The sequence below is a fragment of the Balaenoptera ricei genome, chromosome 5 (genome assembly GCF_028023285.1).
Source record: "Balaenoptera ricei isolate mBalRic1 chromosome 5, mBalRic1.hap2, whole genome shotgun sequence".
Taxonomy (NCBI): domain Eukaryota; kingdom Metazoa; phylum Chordata; class Mammalia; order Artiodactyla; family Balaenopteridae; genus Balaenoptera; species Balaenoptera ricei.
The window spans coordinates 50,398,963-50,424,362 of NC_082643.1; the positions used below are offsets into that span (position 1 = coordinate 50,398,963).

General features: G+C 42.4%; 1 protein-coding gene across 1 annotated transcript in view; it reads right to left on the minus strand.

Annotated features, from left to right (window-relative positions):
- FAM47E (family with sequence similarity 47 member E) overlaps positions 1-12,412 on the minus strand; it is a 28,859-nt gene extending 16,447 nt beyond the window's left edge. Inside the window, exons 1-3 of the mRNA XM_059922818.1 lie at positions 12,313-12,412; positions 7,394-7,766; positions 5,059-5,186 (exon numbers count right to left, since the gene is read on the minus strand). Of these exons, the coding sequence (XP_059778801.1) occupies positions 5,059-5,186; positions 7,394-7,766; positions 12,313-12,329 (518 nt within the window). The 5' untranslated portion in view covers positions 12,330-12,412. The remainder of the gene's footprint in view (positions 1-5,058; positions 5,187-7,393; positions 7,767-12,312) is intronic.
- Between the last annotated feature and the right edge of the window lie 12,988 nt (positions 12,413-25,400).

Sequence of the window (25,400 nt, forward strand, 5' to 3'; positions counted from 1 at the left end):
ACATGCTGTAGCATGTATCAGTAGTTTCTTCCTTTTTTATGGCTGAATAATATTCCATTGTATGGAGAGACCATATTTTGTTTATCCATCATCAGTTGGTTGATGGATATTTGAGTTGTTGCCACTCTTTGGCTATAATGAATAATGCTGCTATGGACATTCAGGTACAAGATTTTTGAGTTCAATAGCTTCTTGTTACTCCTGCAGTAAAGATCTAAGTCTAAACTCAGTTTTCAGGGCTCTTCATGGCCTGTTCCTTGCCTATCTCTCCAGATTCTTCTGTAACTACACCCTCCCTCACTCTCTGAGCTCCAACCATAGTGGTCCCCTCTCAGTTCCATGAATTTATCATGCTCCCATCCAGCCACAGGGCCTTTGTACATGTTATTCTAACTGACTGCAATGCCAACTCCATTCCCTCATCCCCATTATGTCTCAACATACATGCCACTTCCTCAGGGAAGTATTCACACAGTCTGTCCCCAGAACCCACATTTTATTCATAGCACCCTGTACCTTTTATTCATAGCACCTATATATTAATTCATGCATCCATCCATTCAACAAGTATTTATTAGGCACCAACTATGTGCCAGGCACCATTCTAGGCATTTGGATTCAGCTGTAAATAAAGTTAAGACCCTGTCCTCACAGAGCTTACAATTGAGTAGGGAGAGACAGATAGGAAAGAGCTAAACAAATATGTACCAGGTGATTATAAGTGGTATAAAGAAAAATAAAACAGGGCAGGAGGGTTGGAGAGTGATGACAGGGGGCTCTTATTTATACAGAAAAGTTCTCTCAAAGTGATCTTTGAGCAGAGACCCAAAAGAAGAAAGGGATTAAACCATGTAGATATCAAACAATGCAGACACCAGGCAGAAAAGAAAAGCATGTGCAAAGGCCCTGAGGTTGGTGCTAAGCATGTATGAGGCACACAAAGAGGTCACTGCGACTGGAGAGGAGTACTTAAAGGATATAATAGTAGAGGATGAGGCCTGAAGAGATAATGGGAACCTGATCATAAGGAACTTGAGAGGCAGCTGTAAGGACTATGGAGTTTACTCTGAATAAGTAAGCAACTGGAGAATTTTGAGCACAGGACTGATACTGTATGACAAGTTTTTTACAGAATCACTTAAGCTATTGCGCAACAAACAGACTGGGGCAGAGGGTGGGGGCTGGGTGGAACATGAGACCAGTTAGTAAACTATTCCAATAATCCAGGCAAGAAATGATGGTATCTTGGAATAGACTGACAGTGGTAGAACAGGTGAGATTCTAGGTATATTTCAAAGGTAAAGGCGTTAGGATTTTTCGGCAGATTGCAACCACTGTTTCAAAAGCCGCTGGAAGAATGGCGTTACTATTTACTGATCTGGAGAAGACAGAAGCGGGTGTAGGTTTGGGGAAGAAATCAAGAATTCAGTTAGGACTTGTCGAGTCTGAGATGCCAATTATACACTCAAAGGCAAATGTTAAACGTCCATACATAGACGGACTGAATGAGGTGACTTAGATTGCGTAAACATGCAGAAAAGAAGACGTCAGAGACTGACGCACTTCGAGGTTAAAAAGAAGGTGAGGAAGGACCAGCAAAAGAAGACTGGGGAGAGGGCCATGACGCAGGAGGAGAACCAAGAAAGAGGATGTACCAGAGACAAAATGAAAAAGTGTTTCAAGAAAGATGATATCAATTGTGTCAGCTGCTACTGTTACATCAAGTGGTGATCACTGAGAACTGATTAGGTAACATAGAGGCCAATGGTGACCTTGACCCAAGGGAGATCCAGTGGAGTTCTGATTGCTGTGCGTTCAAGAAAGAATGAAAGAGGAAGTGAGTATGGACACCTCTTTCAAGGAGTTCTGCTCTAAAGGAAAGAAGAGACTATATAGTTAAAGAAAGTTGTTTTAAAGATGGGAGATATTACCTCATGTGGGAGGCTGCTAATGGCTCCCAAAGAGATCAGGTGCTAATCTTTGCAACGTCTAAAGGTTACTTATGTGGAAAAGAGTCTTTACAGATATGATTAAAATAAGGAGTTTGCGATGGGGAGATTATCCCGGATTATCTAGGTGGGCCCTAAACGCCATCACAGTGCCTTATAGGAGAGAGGCAGAGGAAGATTTGACACACACAGAGGAGAAGGTGATGTGAAGACAGGGCAGGGAGAGATTTGAAGATGCTGCCCTTTGAGGAATGGAGTGATATGGCCACAAGCCAAGGAAGGCTGGAAGCCTACAGAAGCTGAAAGAGGCAAGGAATAGATTATTCCCTAGAGCCTCTGGAAGAACATGTACCTGCAGATACTTTGATTTCAGCACAGTAATACTGATTTCTGACTTCAGGCCTTCAGAACTGCAAGATAATAAATTTCTATTGTTTTCAGCCACCAAGTTTGTGTTACTTTGTGTAGCAGCCATAGGAAACTGAGAATACACTGACCAAAAAAACCCTCGCCATTATATAATTATACATTCATTTTGTGATATGACAATTTATTAACACATTAATTTTGTTCATTTCCTCTATACTTTACCTTCTCCCCTCTTAAGTAGATAACCCATTAGCTTGAAATTTCTTGCCCTGGAGATTTTTGCAGGGTTGACCAAGAAAACTGCCTAAGTGAAAGACAGATCTTATATTGTGTAGAAACCCAAGCTCACTGAAACAATTATGTAGGTGTTGAGATGGGATGGGGAGAGCGGGGTGGATACACAGAGCGTGACAGAAACAGCAAGGGTTGAGAAAAGAAAGAGTCCCCAAAACCAGAAGGAAATGAAATACCAATCTAATTGCCTCTGCAATTGCTAGAGGCCTATCCCACTTTCTTATACGACAAAAAATGACCATGACTGAATGTTTGCTATTCAGTGGGATGAGGGCTGGGTGTCAGATATAAATAGAAATAAAAGAAAAGTAATATTTCATAAACATGTGGCTTTGTGAACAAAAACTCGATGCCCTTGATATTTAATGCTTTCTTCCACACCAGTCTGCAGTCACCACGAGGATGGGGTCCTAACTTGTTTACCACTGCGTCCTCAGAACCTAGCACTGACCATGACCCATAGTAGGTGCTTGATAAGTACTGTTGATCTTTTTGCATAAATAGAATGAGCTAGTGGTCCCTGAGGGTCAAGAATTCAAAGATGCTCACAGGGCCACACTGACCCACACTGTTGGAGTCTCCAAGGGGACCCCCTACTTACAACACTCCTCCCGCTTCCCCACCCACATTCTAAGCACTGAAAAATAATACAAAGAGCAAAGACAAAAGCCAAAATGTCCCCTTTATCACTGGCAGCAGCCGTGTTGGAGCACTTGGGTTCAGGTCCAAGAGGACTTGCTAACTGAAATCCAGAAATGGGCAGACTGTCCCATCCGGGCAGCAGCGGCATGGACCAGGGTGGGGATCCCTTCAAGAAGGAAGAAAGAGAGGAGAACTCATGCTTCCATGGGCCGTCTTGCTTTCCAGTAGAAGGGCAGAGCTGAGAGGAGTTTGCCCAGTTGCTCTCCCCAAACTGACCAGGGGTACACTAAGGGGCCAGGACAGTGGGGCTCCTGTCACCTCGTGTCCCACCCTAACCAACATGTATAATTAATCAGTGGATTCTCTCTCACTCCACTTCCATGTAGCTAACTCGTGAGACTAGCAAAGCTCTCCGTGGCCCCTTCTAAACACCCTGGGTGTGGTCCTGGGTCCTATGTAAGTGGCCTGGGTTCTGTGGCTGGGCTGCCCTCTAGTTCACCCATACGCTTCAGTGTCCGCCAGTGATCTCATTAATTTCAACAGTCAAGTGCATATCCCAAATCTGTTTGTGTCAAGTATACTTATCATGGCATTTACATTTTAAATTAAATAATATGTGAATGGGGAAAACAAAAGTGTGATATGAAAGAGCAGTTTCTTTGAAAATTAAGCTTAGTGCTTTGGAAAGGTTCAATGAAGGTGGCATTCCTGGTGTAGTTTATGCAAAAAAGATGACTGGGAAACTCCAAGCAGCAGACCCATACTCCAAAAAAGGCTTTATATTAAAAAACTAGCAAGTGAATGTACAGTTATGTTTCAGGGTAAAGTAAAATGTGTCAAGTACTAAAGTATCATCTTCTACAACTCCCTATGTTAGCCTCTTGGTTGGTTGGTTTGTTTGGTTGGTTATTCAACCAACTACTGGTCTCAGTCCTGTTGAATGAAAGGGCTTCTGCCATGGATAATGCAGAAAGCCACTGTGGGCTAATCAAAGTCAATCAGGTTTTCTGCAGTTTTCTTCTTCTCCGACAGCTGTCCTAGAGTCACGCAGATACACCCGTACTCGCTCCATAGCTGGCTAATTCACATCCATTTATGAAGTAAACACTATTCAGAGCGGGACCCGAGGTTCCCTTCCCTCCTCCTCAGGAACTTAGTTACTTTTACTTCTCTTAATTATTCTAAAGATTCTTAATTATTCCTAAAATATTCTAAAGATGAGAAGCTTTGAGAAGGTAACTACAGATAGTCACTGACTTATGATGGTTCGACTTACGATTTTTCTACTTCGTGATGGAGTAAAAGCAAGCAACGTTCATTCACTAGAAAATGCACTTTGAATTTTGAATTTGGAGCTTTTCCTGGGCTGGTGATATGCAGTGACGATACTGTCTCGTGATGCTGGGCTGCGAACCACAGCTCCCCATCAGCCACGTGATCACAAAGGCAAACAGCCGATACACTTACAACCATCCTGTACCCACACAACCATCCTGTTTCTCACCTTCAGTGCTGTATTCAATAAATGACATGAGATATTCGACACTTCATTATACAATAAGCTTTGTGTTAGATGATTTTGCCCAACTGTAGACTAATGGAAGTGTTCTGAGCACGTTTAAGGTAGGCTAGGCTACGCTATGATGTTTGGTAGGTTAAGTGTATTAAATGCATCTTTGACTTACGGTATTTTCCATGTACCATGGCTTATGGAGACATAACCCCACCGTAAGTCAAGGAAGATCTGTACTAGAACGTTTCATCACGGGACAGGAATGAGCGAGAGGTTAAGAACGATACTTACTGCCCCAGGTAGACTTGGGTAGAACGTTTTCTTAAAAGTTTTGTGGGTTCCTTCATTCTTTTCCGGATGCCCTGACAATAACCCCATGTGTCCTCCAGCTTCCTGTCAGGATCCAGCACTTCCAGCACCTTTAATAAGAGTTACAAACAGAAAACAACTTTGGAGGAAAGAAAGATGAGCTGAAAAGGTGCCCCTTGATTCTAAAACAGAATAGACCTAGTCGTCCATTTCCTTTTCCTTTCCAGTTGGTCAATTCTGTTCATCAATTCCAGTGCAAATACAGCGCTGGGTGCTGCAGGTAAACGTCCATCACCTAGACATTAGCTATGTGGCCTTTTTACTGAAGTTCCATCTGCTCTAGATGGAACAGTGCCTCTGGGCCCACCTGGACCCCACTGCCCCACAGAAAAAAGTGTCTCTAGAGGATTTCTGTTTATTTGACTGCCCACCATCCATTCTTCCTCCTATGAGTAACAGTATCTAGACTTTTCTTTGGAGAATCATGTCTCCCTCCACTCTCAGTCCTTGTGACCTGAATTGGCCTGACCACTCCTCACCCTGCAGGCTGACCAGGCTAATCAGGCCCACAGTGACTGGCTTAGGAATGGGTACAAGACCCAAGTGAGACCCAGGGAAATTTGGTCATGGAATTTTGCTGGAACCGTGCAAAAAGAGGTGTTGTTTTTCTGGGTAAACTTTACATCTAGAGCTGTTGGTGGCCATCATAGCACCAAAAGAAGAGATCCTGCTTCAGAAGGAAGCCAACACATCTGTTTGAGGAGGTCAGACATGGGAATAAGAGCCACAGTCCCATGTGCCCTCTAAGGACATGTGCAAACAATCTCTTTGTCATGGACTCAGAAGCTCTGGCCTGCAGGAGGCAGTGAAGGAAAGCCCAGGGGGCAAATCATTGATTAGAAATTCCAGTTGTCCTTTCTACAGACTTCCCTGACACTAATCACTTACTCATTCATTCATTCATTATCCATAAATATTTATTGAGTGTCTACCATATGCCAGGTATTGGTGGTACACAGTGAAAGACACAGATAAAATCCCTGCCCTTGAAAAGCCCTGCCCTTGTAGAGCTTTTATTCCAGTGAGGAGCCCAGTGCTGACAACTGCTAGGATGGAAATAGATCATGGTAAGGGACAGAGGATGAGGGGGAGGGGAGTGCTATTTTATGTAGGCCTCTCCAGTGAGGAGATAATTGAGGAAAGAGCTGAAGCAAGTGAAGGAGTGAGCCTGGCAGACAAAGGAACAGAGACCTAAATTGGACATGCTTGTTCACATTTGCTGAGCAGCCAGGAGGCCAGAGTGGCTGCAGCCGAGTGAGGAGGGCAGAGGAGTAGGCGGTGAGGTTGGAGAGGGAGCAAGGCAGGAATGGGATGGAGCACAGAACACACGGGGCCTTACAGACCATGGCAAGGCCTTCACTCCGAATGAGAAGCTTTGAGCAGAGGAGTTCATCTTCTCAACAACTGTCATCCTTGCTGACACAGGGAACAGACTGCAGGGGGTAGGGGGGTAGGGGGGTAGGGGGGGTAGCAGGCACTGTTAGTTCCCTGTCCAATATCCATCCTGCCCCCTTTCCTTAAATCTAATAGAATTCTGTCCTGGATTTTGTTCAGTGCTGCAAAACCCACCCAAGAAATTCAATTTTCCAGACCCCCTAGCAGCTAAGAGTGGTCAGATGAATGAGATGTTTACTGGGAAAGCTACTATTTGCCTGATTAAAAGAGTCAGCTGGCATGCAACTTTTAAACTTTGCCCCTTCCCCTTCTTGTCTGAAAGACAGACTCGATGCCTGGAGGTGTGGAAGCCATTTTGAGCTATAAGGACAAGAGACATATGCTAAGGACATTAGACCTGCAAGTTAAAAGACGCCTGGGACAGTGGTGACATATTGCAGCTGCTGCCCAGCCCTAGTCTTGGCAACCTGGTGAATTTTCCCATGCCATTTCAGGTGCTCAGGTGCCTTTCTAGCCACCAGTTAATAATTCTCACGGACACCTCCCCAGACCAGGCTAACGTGACAGAAGCAGGACTGAGCAATTCCTCCACTATATTCTCCCCCTAAAAAGTCACAAGCAGAGTAGACTGGTAGAGCTTCAGGGGTAAAGAAGCCAAACACTTCTGGTTTGCTGGGCCTTTATAAGTCGGATGGCCTCGTAGGAAGCGCACGGAGCAGCGGGTACGTTGCTGCCATTTGCGTTTCTTAGAAGGCGGCTCCAAACCCCAGGAGAACGCTCCCCCTGGGGAGACATTCATCACCCTCACGCCCTGGCGGGAACTCCCCAGGCCTCTAAGGAGCGATATTCTCCAGGTGGTCACCTCCGCAGGCATGTCTTCCTCCAGGTCCGCGTAGAGAGCCGAGGGGTGCGGGGTCGGCTGGGCCTCAACGTCCGCCCGGAAGTCGTTCCGTGCCTGCCGGGCCGGCGACAGCGTGGAACACGGGGCTGCTTCCCGAGGCAGCATGTTCTTCTGTCTCCTCCTCGGGGCAGGTCGGGGAGCTCTGTGATAAATCTGGGGGAGAAAGCCCTCCTCGGGGCCCTGAGTGATCCCACCTCCGCGCGGCGGGCGGCCTTTCCGGAAGTCATCCAGTCGCGTTCTCACAAATCTCCACTGCCGGCTGTTCAGTGACGTGGGACATGGCGACCTGCGCCTGTGCTTTGCGAAGCACTTGGACGGCAGATCTTCTCTGGACCTGCAACACAACATGCCGGTGTTATGGACCACAAGGACCACAAGGGTGGGAGAAGGAGGCTGTGAGCAGTCTGGTCTCCACCTGTTTTAGGAGGAGAGGTGGGGGAAGGGAGGGTCACGTGGAGAAGTCTGAGTTAATCGTAGTCCTGGTTCATGGCACATTAACGCTGGTCTGTGCAAGGCCCCGCTCCTGTTTTCTTTATTCTACGTTATTCCCATACCCCACCATCATTGCCCTCCCCTGCACATGCAAAACCACTCTAACAGATTTGGAATGAACCCGTTGTTTGCAGACATCCTCATGAGACCTGGGTATCCTTCATGTACATAAATGGTACTATTCTGTCACTTGCTTACCAAGCAGGATACCATGAAGGCCCATCCGTGTCACTATGTGCAAATGTCATCCATTATTACATTTGGTGGTGCTGTCACCACCGTCCAGCTATCCAGTCTCTTTGTGAAGAATGCTCACAAGTTGTGACCCCTCCTGGGACTCTTTCTTATCCCTTAAAGGGACACAGTGCAGTGGGAAGAACTTGGACACAGCGACAACTCGCCCCTAACTAGCTGCATGGCCTTCGCCCTTCATTTAACCTTTGTGGACCTTGATTTCTCCTCTAAACTCAGGGGGTCAAGGGTTGCAAACTGGTTGTTCATGGACTGTATCAGGCCCACAAACCTGTCATTTGATCCCATTTGTGTTTTAATAAGAATCATAATAGTTCACATGTATTGATAACTTTCTATATGACACGTGTTGTTCTAAGTGCTTTACATGAATTAACTTATTTTAATCTCATAACAATCCTATGAAATAGGTACTAATATTATTCCCATTTACAGATAAGGAAATTGAGGCACAAAGAAGTTGAAAAACAAACACTTGTCAAAGTTCCCACAGCTAATAAGGGGGAGAGCTGAAATTTTAATACAGGTAGTGTGCCTCTGGAGAAAGGTGTTTAACCACTATTGCAGAGCTTCTGACATATAAAAAAGTTCACACAAATAATCTGGAACAAAAATCAGGAGCTCTGGGAACACTGGGTCCACCTATCCATGGAGCCATTATTGGTATAAGGGCTGCCATCTTTAGACAAGTCCTATGCTCTCTTATTCACAGTCTCTACCACTCCCTACTGCCTTATACGCAGACTGCTTCATTCTGTTTCTTTACCCATCAGACCCCTGTTTGCACTGAGTAGTTAGGGCATGAAGCTAAGATGGAAGAGACAGATGGACAAATAGGAAGGAAAATGGGACCTGGATAATCTAATATATCCAGCCATTGCCAAAGTCAGGACTTGGAACCTGAGCAGCTTAATGGCAGGTCTCTCATTATCCTAATATATCACACTGCCCTAGTCAGATATTTCTATATTATTGGTGTCTTTCCTTGAAGCCTCTTCCACCTTCAGGCCCTTCTCATCTATAATTACTCGTTACAGCAAATCTACTCCTTGTTGAACTCATCCTTATGGGCACAAAACATTTTTAAGAGATTCCAGCTTGATCTCTATTCTTTTCTTATGAGTCCTAGAAACTTCTTGCTTGCTGTGCGTGCATGTGTGTGTTGTAAGGGCTTAACCCATCTCTACTGTGAAGATCTAAATGAAAGGATATAAAAACATGAGTTTACAAAAAGTTGCCCTTTGCAATTAATAAGTCACTCTTAAATAGCTAAGTGGTGGGAATGTCGAAATTCCATCTAATCTTGAGATTTGATGACCCACTCAGTATGACCTGTTAGCAAGTTACCCTCCACAGTGTTAAATATCTTTACCAAAGTGTATTTTCCACACATTTACAACAAATTCAAACACCCAAGCACTTCATAAAATCAAATCTGATAACCAATATTTTTACTTAAGGACAGTCATACAACTCAAACTGGGGAAAGTGTGGCAGCTAGCTCAAACCTCATAGATTGTTAGAGCTGGCAGAAACTTTGAAAGAAATCTAGTCCACCTTCCTCACTTTTCAATGAGGAAACTGAGTTCCAAAGAGGTGAATAAGGCAACCAATCTGGCTGGAGGGCTTCCCATGACCCCACTTCACCTCTCATAGCTGATAAGCTTACCTCTCTGCATTCTGTTAAGTTCATGAAAAATTTTGCTTGACCCAGAAAATAAAACATTTTTTCTAAACATTTACTATTTTCACAGTCACTATATGATACTTGGATATTCCCACTTTTAAGAACTGCAAAAGTGTCAGGCATTTATCCTAAAGAAATGAAAACTTATGTTCACACAAAGACCTGTACACAAAAGTTCATAGCAGCTTTATATGTAATAGCTAAAAACTAGAAATGACCTGAATGACTTTCAGCACATGAATGGATAAGCCATGGTACATCCATGCCACGAAGTACAACTCAGCAGTAAAAATGAACTAACTGTTGATGCACACAATCTCTTGAATGCATCTCAAGGGCTTTCGCTGAATGAAAAAGAGCCAATCTCAAAAGTTTTATACCTTTAATAAAGGTATTATTCTATTTATCTAACATCCTCAAAAGAACAAAATTATAGAAATGGAGGTCAAATTAGTGGTTGCCAAGGGTTGTGGTGGGGAAATGAATGATAATAAAGGGATAGCATGAAGTGGTTCCCTTGTGGTGAGGAAACAGTTTTGTATCTTGATGTATACATATGACAACATTTTACTGAACCACACACACACACACACACACACACACACACACACACAAGTACAAGTGAAAACTGGTGAAATTCAAGTAAAGTCTACCGTCTAATTCATATACTGCACCAGTGCTGATTTCCTGCTTTGGTAATGTACTATCATTATGCACGATGGTACTACTGGAAGCATCTGGAGGAAGGGTATATGGGGCCTCTGCACTGTATCTGCAACTTCTTGTGAGTCTATAATTATTTCAAAGCAAACAGTTTGAAAATGGGGTTGGGGAGAGATTCTCAAAGAGTTCATAATTGCTAACATGTATACAGTGCATGTATGTGGCAGTAACTGCTTCACAGGTGCTATGTCAGTAAATCCTCACAACAATCCTATAAAGCTGATTCCTTTTATTGTCCCCATTTTACAGGTAAGAAAACTGAGTCCAGAAACAGCAACTAAGTTGCCTAAGGTCACCAGTCAAACAAGAGGAAAACTGGCCTGCAACTCCAGCCTTTCTGATTCTAGACTTTGTAATCTTAACCACCACATTATGCTGCCTACAAGAGAGCCGAATTCCATTCTCATAAGCAGCTCGAGGAATCAGCAAAGGCAGAAAGCCTCAGCTTCCTGTCCTGCGGCAGTGACACTGAGGTAGGAGACAGATGGGCCCCTGGGCTGGACAGCTGGTGTCTGTCACGTCGAGTAAAATTGAAGCTTTGTTCTCCCCCAGACACTCCAAGGACAAAGCCAGTGGCAGAAGCTGAGCTCAGCTGAAGTAAAGAGATAAGATGACCACTCCTGAGGTCAGGAAAACTTCCCTTTCTGCACATGCGCAGGAAGGCTCCTTGGCGGTCAAAAAGGGAGGGGGCGCCACCCCATAGTAAGTGTGGACATGCACCCACAGGCCTGCCCAGGCCTCTGCAGTGGGACCCATCTTAGCAAAAAGTTGCACACGCATGTTGGGGAGCGTCCTAGGACCAGTCAGGTGTGAACAAAGAAGCAAGATAATTGGCCAGATGTAAACAAAGACCTGGAAGGACTGTCCTATAGAAGGGATTTAAATCACCTCTTCACTGCTCTTCTCATTCAGGCCAGCACTCCTCTCCGGTTGTGTACTTCCGCCTAGTTTCTGACTTACTGCCTCCTCCTCATTAAGAGGACGCCCATACCCTTTCTCTCTGGGTGTGTATTTCTGCCTAGCTCCTGACTTAAATAAACTGTTTCAGTGTGTGCTCTCCCATACATTGTGCTGTTTCTCTAATAATAAACGCTGTACCTGTTTTTACAGTTTTTGCCTCCTTGAAACATTCTTGCTTTCAATGGGGGTAAGAGCCAGGGGAACTTTGCTTCTAGCCTCTAGCTCCTGGTGGCTAGGATTCCTGGTTTTCATCCAGGCTACCCAGATTCAATTCCTGGGCAGGGAACTAAGACCTCTCTTCAGGACAGCTGACCGCTGTCTCTCCGAGATCAACACATTCAAAACGGCAGCAGACCACCCCAGTACCCGAGGTACTCTCCAAACACGGACTCAGCTTGGCCACAGTTACTAGCCGGGTGGCCAAAGCTCCAGGTGCTGTCTAACCCGGAGAAGGGCGGGTCGCAGGCTAAACCAGTCTGCGCAGAGGACTCTATGGCCATCAGTTTCCCATCTGGAATGGGTATATTCATCCACATCCTCTGGGGGACTGTGAGGATAACAACAACAACAAAAAAAGGTGTCCTTGGCATTGAGGAACGTCGCGCGCTGGTTACGGTCTATTTTTGCGGGGGACCATGAGGAGGAAAGGGAGTTGGGTCCTCCGCGGCCCCCGGCCATCCCCCGCCCCCAGCCGCAGCAAGCAGGGCGTGCAAACTCCCCCCACGCTCCAGCCGCAGGATGCGCCCTCGCGCGTGCGCGCGCTTACCAGGGCCTGCAGTCCATGCCCAGCGACACGCCGGCGCGCGCCGCCGGTGCGAACAGCCGCTTGCGGTCAGCCGTGGTTCCCCGGCTGCCCACCCGGCTTCCGGTGGTGTGTTTCCCCCGCCTCTCGGGTCGCTAGGAGACCCGCGGAGCTGTGCGCTGCCCAGACTCGCTCGGGGCGCCCCGCTGCTGCTAGGGGGGAACACGCGTCCCCGTGGCGTCCCTGCGTCCCACAACCCTCGCCTCACCAGAGCCTTCTCCAACGCCCGGGGGCGTGGACCGTGGCAGGGGAAGCGCGAAGGATCAGGTTCTTGGTTTAATTATGTTTTAATCTGTTGGGAAGGCGTGTTCGTGTTTATTTTGTTCACCACCGTTTCAAAAAAATGTGTTGAAGAAAAGGAAGAAAGCAGCTGGAGAGAGAGCAAGAGAAGGAGTGGAAAGGGAGCGAAAGGCATAGAGTGATTTCTAATGGTGGGAAGGCCTTTTAGCACGGAATGCTTTTCTGGAGGTCTTGGAACTCCGCGAGTCTCACCGCCTCCGTAAATCGGGGGCTGCGCACTGGTATCTAGCTAGTCACCAGCTGGTTTCCAGAGTCCCTCTCAGCTCTTGCGTTGCTTGATTCTTTTGCCTGGACTCAACTTCAGCAGTAAAATTGCCATCCAGTTGGCCGTGATAGGCAGTTGCCCACGTAAATATGGATTGCGTGAGGATGTATTGGGGGTTTGCTAAGTTCTCTTGCTGCTTCTGAATGTTCCTGATTTAAATAGTGAGCGTCGCTTCTAGAGGGAATAGCAGCAAAAACCTTCTCTTCCCTCAAAATTATTGCAGTAGTTAAATTGTGTCTGTTATGGTGGGATACTTTTTGTGGTCATTTAAAGATGAGTCTTCTCTTTAAACTCTCTGGGAATAAATTAGCTTCACCTTTGGGCACCTGTTAAATATCTGGATGGTAATAAAGGTGCCCCGACTGGCACTAGCTCCAGCATCTTCACCTGCTCTGTGTGTTCAGCTGCCTTTTCTAGGCACAGTGGAAAACCCTGGAGCCCCACCACTTGAGAGAAATCATGATTCTGCCACTTAATAATTATGCACTCCCCCCAACCCCCGCACAGTTGCTTAAATTTGTTTTAGTTTCATTGATTTCCTAGTCTGAAAATGGGGGAAATAGTAGTATCTGCCTATAGGGTTATTGGAGAATTCAATGAGATAATGAATGTAAAGCATTGAATGCTGTGCTGGCAAGTAAGAATCCCTCAATAACTACTGAGTATTATTATTATCTCAACTGTGAACTGGGGATGTTAATATTTGCCCGGCTACTTCACAGAGTTGTTATAATAGTTGATAGAGAAAGCTATGATTGTAATCATGAAAAGGAGCCCTGTTAGTTGTTTTCATTATCTTCGATAATATCGTTAATATTTGTTTGATTGCAAATTCCAGCTTTTATTACTTTGAGGAAGTAGGATTTCTCCTTAGGACTGAGGATTAGGGTCATGTCCACCTTGCTCCTAGTACTGTGCATAGCACACAGTAGGCCCTCATTCAACAAATATTGTTTGTTATGGCCATGCTAGGCACTGGGGAGGCAATGGGGGATAAAACAGACTTGGTCTCTGTCATCTTGTTAGTTTGTAGTGTTGTATGAATTAATAAAAAACCACCTATTTTCATGACTCCTGTATCCTCACAAGTTGATATTTGCTCCATGTAGTAAGTCTGATTTCAAATCTGGTAGGAAATAACTAAGGTTCTTTTTATTTCACCACATTCCATGCCTTAATTATAGTCATTACTCAGAGAATCTCTCATTCATTCTCTTCTCTCTCCCCTTCTTTCTCTTTTGCAACACAAAGGTAAAATGTGTTACATATAGTAATCCAACAAGTAGATGTTATTTAAGAGTGAGGATGATGGGGTTTTGTTTTGTTTTTAGCCCTATTGGCAGGTAGTGTGATCATTTTATTTCCAAAGAGGGTTACTCAAATACCCGTAACAGGGTTGCCAAACACTGTTACTGGATCTTTCCCACTCAAGGACTAATTACTATCTCTGTAACATGTTACTACATACTCAGCAATACTTAGTTCATGGTACTTTCCAGAAAAAAAGCATTTAAACAACAAAAACAACAGAACTTTAAGCTGAGACATTATAAAATGGTCTTGGATTAGTAGAAACCCTTGGCATCTGGACAAGGTGTTAGGTTGCTTCCATATGTTGGCAATTGTAAATTATGCTGCTATGAACATTGGGGTACATGTGTCTTTTCAAATTAGTGTTTTTGTTTTCTTTGGCTATATCCAGGAGTGGAAATGCTGGATCATATGGTAGTTCTACTTTTAATTTTTCAAGGAACCTCCATACTGTTTTCCACAGTGGCTGCACCAATTTACATTCCCACCAACAGTGTACGAGGGTTCCCTTTTTTCCACATCCTCGCCAACATTTGTTATTTGTAGACTTTTTTTTTTTTTAAAGTAAAGCTCTTTCTTGTATTTAATTCTAAAATTTCACTGTTGGGGGCCTTATAGGAGAGCGGGGGGAATTTCAACAATAACACCAACTAACATTTATTGGGCATGTCCTGCTTCTTTGTGTAGACTTTTTTTTTTTTTTTTGGCTGTGTTGGGTCTTCCTTTCTGTGCAAGGGCTTTCTCTAGTTGCAGCAAGCGGGGGCCACTCTTCATCACGGTGTGCGGGCCTCTCACTATTGCGGCCTCTCTTGTTGCGGAGCACAGGCTCCAGACGCACAGGCTCAGCAATTGTGGCTCACGGGCCTAGTTGCTCCGCGGCATGTGGGATCTTCCCAGACCAGGGCTCGAACCCGTGTCCCCTGCATTGACAGGCGGATTCTTAACCACTGCGCCACCAGGGAAGCCCCTAGACTTTTTGATGATAGCCATTCTGACAAGTGTGAGGTGATTTCTTATTGTGGTTTTGATTTGCATTTCTCCGACGATTAGCGATGTTGAAAAACTTTTCATGTGCCTGTTGGCCATCTGTATGTCTTCTTTGGAAAAATGTCTATTGAGAGGCAATATTTTAAAAGATAATGGCTAAGAATTTTCCAGACTTGATTAAAGATACAAATTCTCAATTTCAGGAAGGACCGTGGACTCTGCATAAGATAAATAAGAATAAAATCTCACTTAGCATTTCACCATGAATACAAAAGACAAATATTTGACATTAAAAATAGCCAGATAGGAAAGATAGATTACTTACAAAGGAACAAAAAATAGACTGAAAGCTAACTTCTAAAGCAATTATAGAAATCAAAGACATTAAATAATCAAGGTTTTAGTAAAAACAACTGTCAATTTAGAACTGCATACTTAGCAGAACTATCTTCCAATAATATGGCTCAAAAACATTTCAGACAACAAAAAATGGCAGAATTTATCATCAAAAGACCATAACTAAAGAAGATTATAAAGGTTGCACTTCAGATAAAAGGGAAATGATCCCCAAATGAATATCAATGTGAGATGGAATGTTGAACAAAGAAAATTATAAATACGTTGGTATTCTTTTAAAAAGTGGGTTGTGTAAAATCATAATACATTCTAATCAGTGGATATTAACAAAAAGAACTTATCTAAAATAGTGAATTATTTTATTTAATCAATAAGAAGATAAATACACTGATTGAAGAAATATAAAGAAAGATGTACCAGGTAGATATTAATCAAACGAAACCTGATGTAACTATATTAATATCAGACAGAATAGACTTTAAGGCAAAAAGATCATTAGAGATATATAAAGAGTATTAAATGTATCATTATGCAAAATGATAAAAGGTTCAATTCACACACACGCATACACAGTAGATAGACAGAGATACACAATTCTAAACTTGTATGCACGTAATAACATAGGTTAAAATACAAAAAGGAAAATTGATAGACCTACAAAAGAAATTGATTAATACACTATCCTAATGGGAAGATTTTAATACAACTCTCAGTAATAAACAGACCAAAAAAATCAGTGAGGACAAAGAATTTAAAGCTTGATCTAATGGATATATGCTGAACTTTGCATCCAACAATCATAGAAAACATTCTTCTCAAGAACATATACAACATTATATTTGCAAATTCATAAAACAAGTTTTACACATCTCTGACTTGGTATCATTTAACCCACAACCCTGATCATATTGCAATTAAGTTAAATATCAATAATAAAATCATATTTAAAAGCATTTATTTGAAAATAAAACAAGACAAATAATTCATGGGTCAAGGAATATATCAAGACAGAAATTTAAAAATAAATGTAAAAATATCAAAAACTGGGAGATGAAGCTAAAATGATACTTAGAATGAAATCACCTTAAACTATTAAACTGAAAAAGGAGAAAGGTTAAGACCTAAATAAATGGAAATATCAATATATCTCATGTTCATGGTTTAGAAGACTTATTATTAAGACAACAGTACTACCCAAAGTGATATACTGATTCAATGCATCCCTATCAAAGTCCCAATGATGTTTTTTGAAGAAATAGAAAACTCATCCTAAAATTTATATGGAATTTTGGGTTAAGGGACCTAAAATAATCAAAACAATTTTGAAAAAGAACAAAGTTTCCTTACTTCAAAACTTACTAAAAGCTACAATAATCAAAATCATCTGTATAGACCAGTGGAGTAGAATTTAGAGCCTAGAAATTAATGGTCAACTGATATTTGACAAAGGTGCCAAGACCAATGAGGAAATAATAGTCTCCTCAGTAAATAATGGATAGCCACATGCAAAAGGATGAAATCGGACCCTTACCTTATGGAATATACCAAAATCAACTCAAAAATGGATTAAAGACAATTTTAAGAGCTAAAACTATAACAATCAGAAGAAAATACAGGAGCAAATTTGCATAACCTTGGATTTGGCAATGGTTTCTTATATATGACATCAAAAGCAGAAGCAATGAAAGAAAAAATAGATGAACTGGACTTCATAAAAATTACATACCAGTGTGTTGTGCATCAAAGGAAACTGTCAAGAGAGTAAACAATCCACAGAATGGGAGAAAATATTTACAAATCATATATCTGATAAGAGTATAATATCCAGAATATTTTTTAAAAAACTCCTACCACTCAATAACAAAAAGACAAACAACCCAATTTAAAAAATAGGCAAATGACTTGAACAGATATTTCTCCAAAGATATACAAATGGCCAGTAAGCACATTAAAAGATGCTCAAAATCATTAGTCATCAGTGAAATATAAATCAAAGCCACGATGAGATAGTACTTCACACCAACTAGAATGGCTATAAAAACAAAGAAGGGGACTTCCCTGGGGGTCCAGTGGTTAGAACTCTGCTCTTCCACTGCAGGTGGCGCAGGTTCAACCCCTGCTCAGGAACTAAGATCCCACATGCCACACAGTGCAGCCTAAAAAAAAAAAGAAGAAGAAGAAGAAAAAAATTTTAAAGGTTGGCAATGATGTGGAGAAGTTGGTACACTTGTTCATTGTTGGTGGGAACATAAAATGATACAGCTGCTTTGAAAAACAGTTTGGCCATTCCTTAAAAAGCTGAACATAGACTTACTGTATGACCCAGCAACTCCACTCCTAGGTATATACACAAAAGAATTAAAAACAAGGACTCAGTTATTTGTACAGTATGTTCATAGCACCATTATTCACAATAACCAAAAGGTAGAACCATTCCAAGTGTCCATCAAAAAATACATGGATAAACAAAATGTGATATATACATACAATGGGATACCATTCAGCCATAAAAAGAATGAAATTCTGATACATGCTACAACATGCATGAACCTTGAAAATATCATGTTAAGTGAAATAAGCCAAACGCAAAAGGACAAATATTGTGTAACTCCACTTACATGAAATATCTAGAAGCAGCAAATTCATTGAGACAGAAAGTTAGAGGTTACCAGGAACTCAAGGGGGAGAGGAATAGGAAGTTATTTCTTAATGAGTACAGAGCTTCTGTTTGGGGTGATGAAAAATTTTGGAAATAATCATGATGGTTGCACAACATTGTGAATGTAATTAATGCTGCTGAATTGTACACTTAAAAATGGTTAAAGTGGTCAATTTTATGTTATATGTATTTTGCCACAATTTTTAAAAATTGTAAAAAATGCAAAAAAAAAAAAGAAAGAAGAAAGGTTGAAATTAATGAGCTAAGAATCCAACTTAACAATTTGGAAAAATAGCCAAATAAATCACAAAGGAAGGACATTTTTCATGTTGAGCAAAAGAAACGAGACTCAAAAGAGTACGTACTCTATGCTTCCGTTTACAGAGTTTTAAAACAGGCAAAATTAAGTAATAGTGATAGATGGTGGTATTATGGTTATTTGGGGTAATTGATGGAAAGGAGGCAGGAGGGGGCCAGCTGGGAGGCTGAAAACGTTCTATATATTGATCTGGGTGGTGGATACATGGGTGTACACATGTAAAAATTCAATGAGCGGTACACTTCAGCCTTGTGCACTTTACTGTGTATGCTGTAAATGAATAGAAAAGCAAAAAACATGGAGCATTTTCTATCAGCAATATAATCCTGGAGAATTCTCTCTGCCATCGTCACACATAGAAAGGAGGCTCCTGGGAGTCATAGGACACCCAAAAGTCTACAGACTTTCCCCTATGCTTCTTTTGTGATACTCCTCCAGGGGAAGGAGTTAAAGATATTTAAAATATTTAACAACCAGTAAGCCATATGCAAGAACCAATTGGGAAAGTGGCGAGCCAGATTGCAGCAGCAGAGTTCTAGAGTCCCCTGGCCAGGCCACACATATCCCTTTAGTTGCTGATCTTGGAGGGAGGGGTGCTTCCAAGGAAGTGGCTGGGGCAATCAGGGCACAGTGGTCACTTGGCATTGCTCAGAGCAGAGCCTATTTATCAACCAACACAGTGTTTTGACAACCATTATGGTCTTAAACTATGCTTGTTGGCTGAGTATCAACTCTTTCCCTCACCCACAGGCTCTCCCTAGAGACTTCCCTCCACAGTGCCACAGGTGGCTTGTTGAAGACTGCCACCAATGCAGTCTGCAAGCCAAATCATAACAATAAGGGGTAAGGCATGACACCAATAATCAACAAGTATATTTATCACTTGGTCAGTAGCATTGAGCATAATGACAAGTAGGGCCTTACAAATAAAACTGATGAAGTGGGGCTTCCCTGGTGGCGCAGTGGTTAAGAATCCGCCTGCCAATGCAGGGGACACGGGTTCGAGCCCTGGTCCGGGAAGATCCATGTGCCATGGAGCAACTAAGCCCGTGCACCGCCACTACTGAGCCAGCACGCCTAGAGCCCATGCTCTGCAACAAGAGAAGCCACCACAATGAGAAGCCCACGCACTGCAACGAAGCGTAGCCCCTGCTCGCCACAACTAGAGAAAGCCTGCGTGCAGCAACGAAGACCCAACACAGCCAAAAAAAACCCAAGAAAAACCAAAAACTGCTGAGGCTGCTGCCCTCAAGAGGCTATGGCCCAATCGCTGGGTGGGTTCCCGAGCTCCCAGAAGCTGCTAGATTTAAGGAGCTACCTGCGGCATCTGCAATAGGCTAGACATATTCAAAGGAAGATGGAAGAGGTGTCTACTGCTACTTTCTGGAGTACAGTAGACCATAAAGAGTAGATGGTATGTGGGGACATGCTGCTGAGAGGAGTATAGCTGGTGCTAGTTATTATGGAGAGCAGTCTAGCAGGACTTAGTCAAATCAAGAATAGGGTGTGCTTACAACTGTCTGCCCTCTATTTGTTCCTCACCTGTCCCTGCTCTGCTCTGGCACCTGCAGGATGCATTTGGGAATGCAGCAGAAAGCACTGATAGGACACTGGGGATGGGAGAAGGGAAAAGTCAGGGTATTTCTCTCTTTCCCTCTGTCTCCAAGGGGGTATCTATATTTTTTCCTTCTCTTTCAGCTTCCACTGGGCAGCTTCCATCAGACTCAGGCTCCTATTACAAGTAATTCCTGCAGTTTGGATGTGGTAAGCGTGTTCGTGCTGTTGCTAATCTCTCAGTTACCTCATATCCCCAGTTTGGCTCTCAGCACTTCCATCACCTCTGCAACATGTCCTTTGCATTAAAGTCCGTTGGTTTGGGGCTTCCCTGGTGGTGCAGTGGTTGAGAATCTGCCTGCTAATGCAGGGGACATGGGTTCGAGCCCTGGTCTGGGAAGATCACACATGCCGCGGAGCAACTAGGCCCGTGAGCCACAACTACTGAGCCTGCGCGTCTGGAGCCTGTGCTCCGCAACAAGAGAGGCCACGATAGTGAGAGGCCCACGCACCGCGATGAAGAGTGGCCCCCGCTTGCCGCAACTAGAGAAAGCCCTCGCACAGAAACGAAGACCCAACACAGCCAAAAATTAATTAATTAATTAATTAATTAAAAAATAAATAAAGTCCCTTGGTTTTACATGCTTAGAGTGGGTTCTGTTTTCCTGGTGGGAACCAGACTGGCACATATATTACCTATACCCCAGTATTTCTGCTGCCGGGAATGGTATAGGAATCCAGAGGGAGTCTCACCTGTAAGGGAAGATGTACGAGGATGTTTGTCGCAGCATTATTAGCAATATCGGTGAGTTAAGGACAATGTGCATGCTCATTTTTGTGATGTAGATGGGTAAAATGGACGGATAACTAGGTATCAGATGCAACAGTCTAGATTTTACTTGGCAACATGGTTAGACTTTTTAAAAATGTAGTAAAGAAAGAGAGTGAGATTTTTTACAATGATATGATTTATATAAATTAAAAATGTATGCATCAAAACAAAAATATACACTTTACAGAACGCATACACTTAAGAATGATTGCTTACGGTGAGAGCAGAGGAGTAGAAGTGGAAAATGGAGAAGAAAAGGAGTATATAAATGAATGATTAAGAGAGGGCCTTGTACACCCAGTTGCTAATGGGGTGCCATCAATTAAAGAATAAGATTAACCAATGTGCTGTACCTGAAGTTGAAAAGAAATGGTTGCCAGAAAAATAGTTACTAGGTGGCACTGAGACATAACTTCCAAGAACACATTGTGACTTGTGGAATGTTGAAACTGCTTCAAAGCCAAGTTAGTCGCAGTAATAAGAACACAGCACAGACGGTGAAGCAAGGAGCCGGAGCTAGTGACAAGTACTGGATAAACTGGGGCTGCTATCGAAATTCCGTGGCAAATTTATGTGATCCGAGCTTGAAGAGGATTCTAGGTCAGATTTTTTTTGTCAGTTGCACTCAAGCATTTACAGAGATTATGACTTGGAGTCTCACAACGGAGTATAAGCGATACCAAAAATGTCTCTTTCATGCTTTTAAGGATCAGCTATGGCCTTGAAGAGTGAGCTGCTTTCTCAGGTGGGGCTCAGATTATGATCAGTATATGCACTAAAAAATTAGAAACAAGAAGCATTTGGAGTGTGTTAGGGAGGACATGAATTCTCACCAATGTAATTAAATTAAAATATGACAATAACAGAAAAGAAATACTTCCGCATGGCACCAGGTTTTCCTTTCCCTTGCTTTTATGTTTAGAGTTGGTATGATTTTCTTGGTCCAAAACAATTCAAGTTCTGGAGATTCTTTGTGTAAGAGGTTGTAAGAATACTTGAAAAATGATCATATGTAAATTACCCAATATAGTCAATATCAGTTCAAAACTGTATTGTATCTGTTATTCATTAAGCTTAAAGTGAGCGTTGCTCTTCTCTTTTTACAACTGGAAAGTTAAAGTGTGTTTTGTTCATTCATTCTGGTGTTACTCCAAACATAATTAACTCCCTCTCAGGAATTAACATATTTGATGGTGTTTATTTGGGCTTTTTCACAACTGTACATAGTGATGTTAAGGAGACATTTGCTAAGTTGAACTGAATCTTTGTTTCCACAGATTGTGAAGCCAAAGAAGTGATTCAAATAAGACAATAATGCATTATTGACTTATTAGATGTATTAGGCTCCTGTCTCATGACATGAAGAGATTAAGATAATCACTCAAGCTCATGCAAGCAATTAGCGGGGGAGACCACATCCTAACCCAGAGTTCTACAGTTGAGTCACCCAGAAAAATACTGACTCATAAAGCAAGCTGAAGAGGCAGTTTATTATAATATAGTGGCTAAGACCAACCCTGGTTTGAATCACAGCCCCAGCACTTAATAATGCTGGGCAAGTACCTTGCAGTCTCTACACCTCAGTAATTTCTTCTTCAATAAACAGACCGAGTAATATTCTATGTTATAAGGTTGTATGGGAATGCAGAATGGAGATCATCTAAAGCTGTGCTCTCCAATAGAAATACAATGCAAGCCACGAGTGTGAGCCATTTATGTAACTTTAAATTTTCTAGTAGTCATATTTTTAAAAGTAAAAAAAAGATAAAATTAACTTGAATAATATATCTTATATAACCCAGTATACCAAAAATATTATGATTTTAACATGCAATCAATGTAAAAATATTAATGAGGTATTTTACATTCTTTTTTTCATATTAAGTCTTCAGCATTTAAGCACATCTCAATTTGGACTAGCCACATTTCAAGTGCTCAGTAGCCACATGTGGCTGGTGGATAGCATATTAGGCAAGACAAATATTAAGTATTTCGCCGAGTGCCTAGCACAAAGGAAGCGCTCAGGGAGTGCTGACTCAGAAACATTCCCTGGGTTTGTCACAGATCGGTTGCATTCCTTACTGTTACAAGCAGAGAAAATATTTGTTAGCAACACAAGCTCGAAGTCACGTACTTCCTCCATTTCAGTTATTCTTGTGCTGTTTACTCCAAGGAATGTTTCCTTTTTTTTCCTTCTGACATGAGCAGAGGGTTTGCTAGCCCTGTTAGCTTTTTCAGATGAGGGACTTTCCCTGAGAACCAAGATGAAGAGTGTAGCCTCCATAAAGGATTTCACAGGACTTTTGTCCTAGTGAAACAAAGTGCATTTGGCCGGGTAGTTATTTAATGTGCTCTTATTACCGCTGGAATATGCCTAGAGTCAAAATTATAACACTTATTTCTTTGAACCTGACATGGGTAAACACCTTCCTTTTATCCTTCTCGTCAGATTTCTCCTAGGCTTCCTTGGGAATCTGGCCCCAAACGGTACAATTAATTCATTTGAATTGCCTCTTTTACGGCTGCTTGTGGCGTCATTGTTGCCTTTACCTGCTGAATTCATGGTGACCAGTAGGCTGAGCTAGGAACCCTGCCTTCTGCTAGTGGCTCTGCTGAAGGTAAGTGTAGAATGAGGGGCCAGACTCCCCATGGCCCTGGCGGGATCTCTCAGAAAGCCCACAGGGCAGTGTCTAGCAGTCTTGGAAAAATAGCACTTACATTTGTAGCATGGTAGAAACAGGTTCCCCAAGCAAGGTCAAAGCGTGCAGGCAAAGGAAACTCTGTCCCTAGTCCTTGAAGGCTGAGCCAGGCTTGGAAACATCATCCTAACCCAGGGTGACCTGGAGACATTCAGCCTGACCCGGATCAACAGCTGATGCAGAAAAATCTTTATAGAGTCTTGGCAAGCACAGACTAATAATGCCATAACCTTCCTTAAAACCTTGCACAGCTACCCATTAGATACAGAATACATTCAGGCTCCTCAGGCTGACGTTCAAAACCTTCCAAATGTGGCCTGCTCACATAGTTCTCTTACGTCCCAGTCCTGCTTCTCTCCAATTATATTATTCTACTTTCTATTTTTCCCTTCCATATTCTTTCTTAATGTTGTTCATGTTGTACCCTTTACCTAAAAATCCCTTACTAGTTGCTCTCCACCATTATCTTTGAAATCCCACTCTAACCACACATCTTTCCAGAGATGGAATCCTTCCTTCCCCCTTTTACCTCCAAGAGAGCTCCCTTCTATTAAGTATCAGGCATTTAACGTTTTTATTGGACATTATAGATGTTTCTTCAGTAATTATCCTACCCCTTCCCCATTATGTAGCAGTCACTCATTTGCAGAGAATGACTGCACCAGCTCTAATGATTGACTCTGATTGATAGAAACCACTATAATTGAATTCTACCTATGACTGGTTCAGGTATGGGCAGTAACCCAGTCCGAGTCAGTCAGTGCATGGCATTCCCTAGGGGTCTGGTTCAGATTGATCCAGAGTTTGATGTAAGTTCAATGGCTGGGGGAAGGGAAGACCTTTCTCATGCTCCCAGTGGTATTTATCATTATAATTTTTTAATGGAAGTATAGTTGACTTACAATATTGTGTTAGTTTCAGGTGTACGTCAAAGTGAATCCAGTTACATATATTTTTTCAGATTACTTTCCATTATAGGTTATTATAAGATATTGAATATTATTCGCTGTGTTATATATAGTAAATCCTTGTTGCTTATCTCATTATAATTTGTAATTAATTTTTTTATTCACCAAAAGTATTTGGGATGGTTGACTTTACCATTGAATTTGAGCCATCGGAGGCCATAAAGCATTTACCATCCTCCCTAGCTCCTAGCAGAGTGCCAACCACTGTCCCTGGCACACAATAGAGGCTTCTCTCCTCCTAATGCCCACCTTAAATTTATCAAGGAGAGATAGCTTGAAATTATATATTTAAAACTATTTCCCTAAAATGAAATTGATCTTAATTTAATTTTGCTATTTGAATCAGCCACAAGACAGTTTTAAAGAAAGACTAACATTCCCCAAAATGAAATAACGTTGGGGCATCATTTAAAATTATTCACTTAAACAAATCCCAGTGGTCCATTGTATATGAACGAAAACTATTTATACATACACACACACACACACACACAAAGATTGTAACTATTGTTTAATTGACTTTATAATTCAGCATTTTATTTTTTTTCCCTTTTTAAAAAATTTATTTACTTATTCATTTATTTTTTATTTTTGGCTGGATTGGGTCTTCGTTGCTGTGTGTGGGCTTTCTCTAGTTGCGGCAAGCGGGGGCTACTGTTTGTTGTGGTGCGCGGGCTTCTCATTGCGGTGGCTTCTCTTGTTGAGGAGCACTGGCTCTAGACGTGCGGGCTTCAGTAGTTGTGGCACACGGGCTCAGTAGTTGTGGCACGCGGGCTTAGCTGCTCCATGGCATGTGGGATC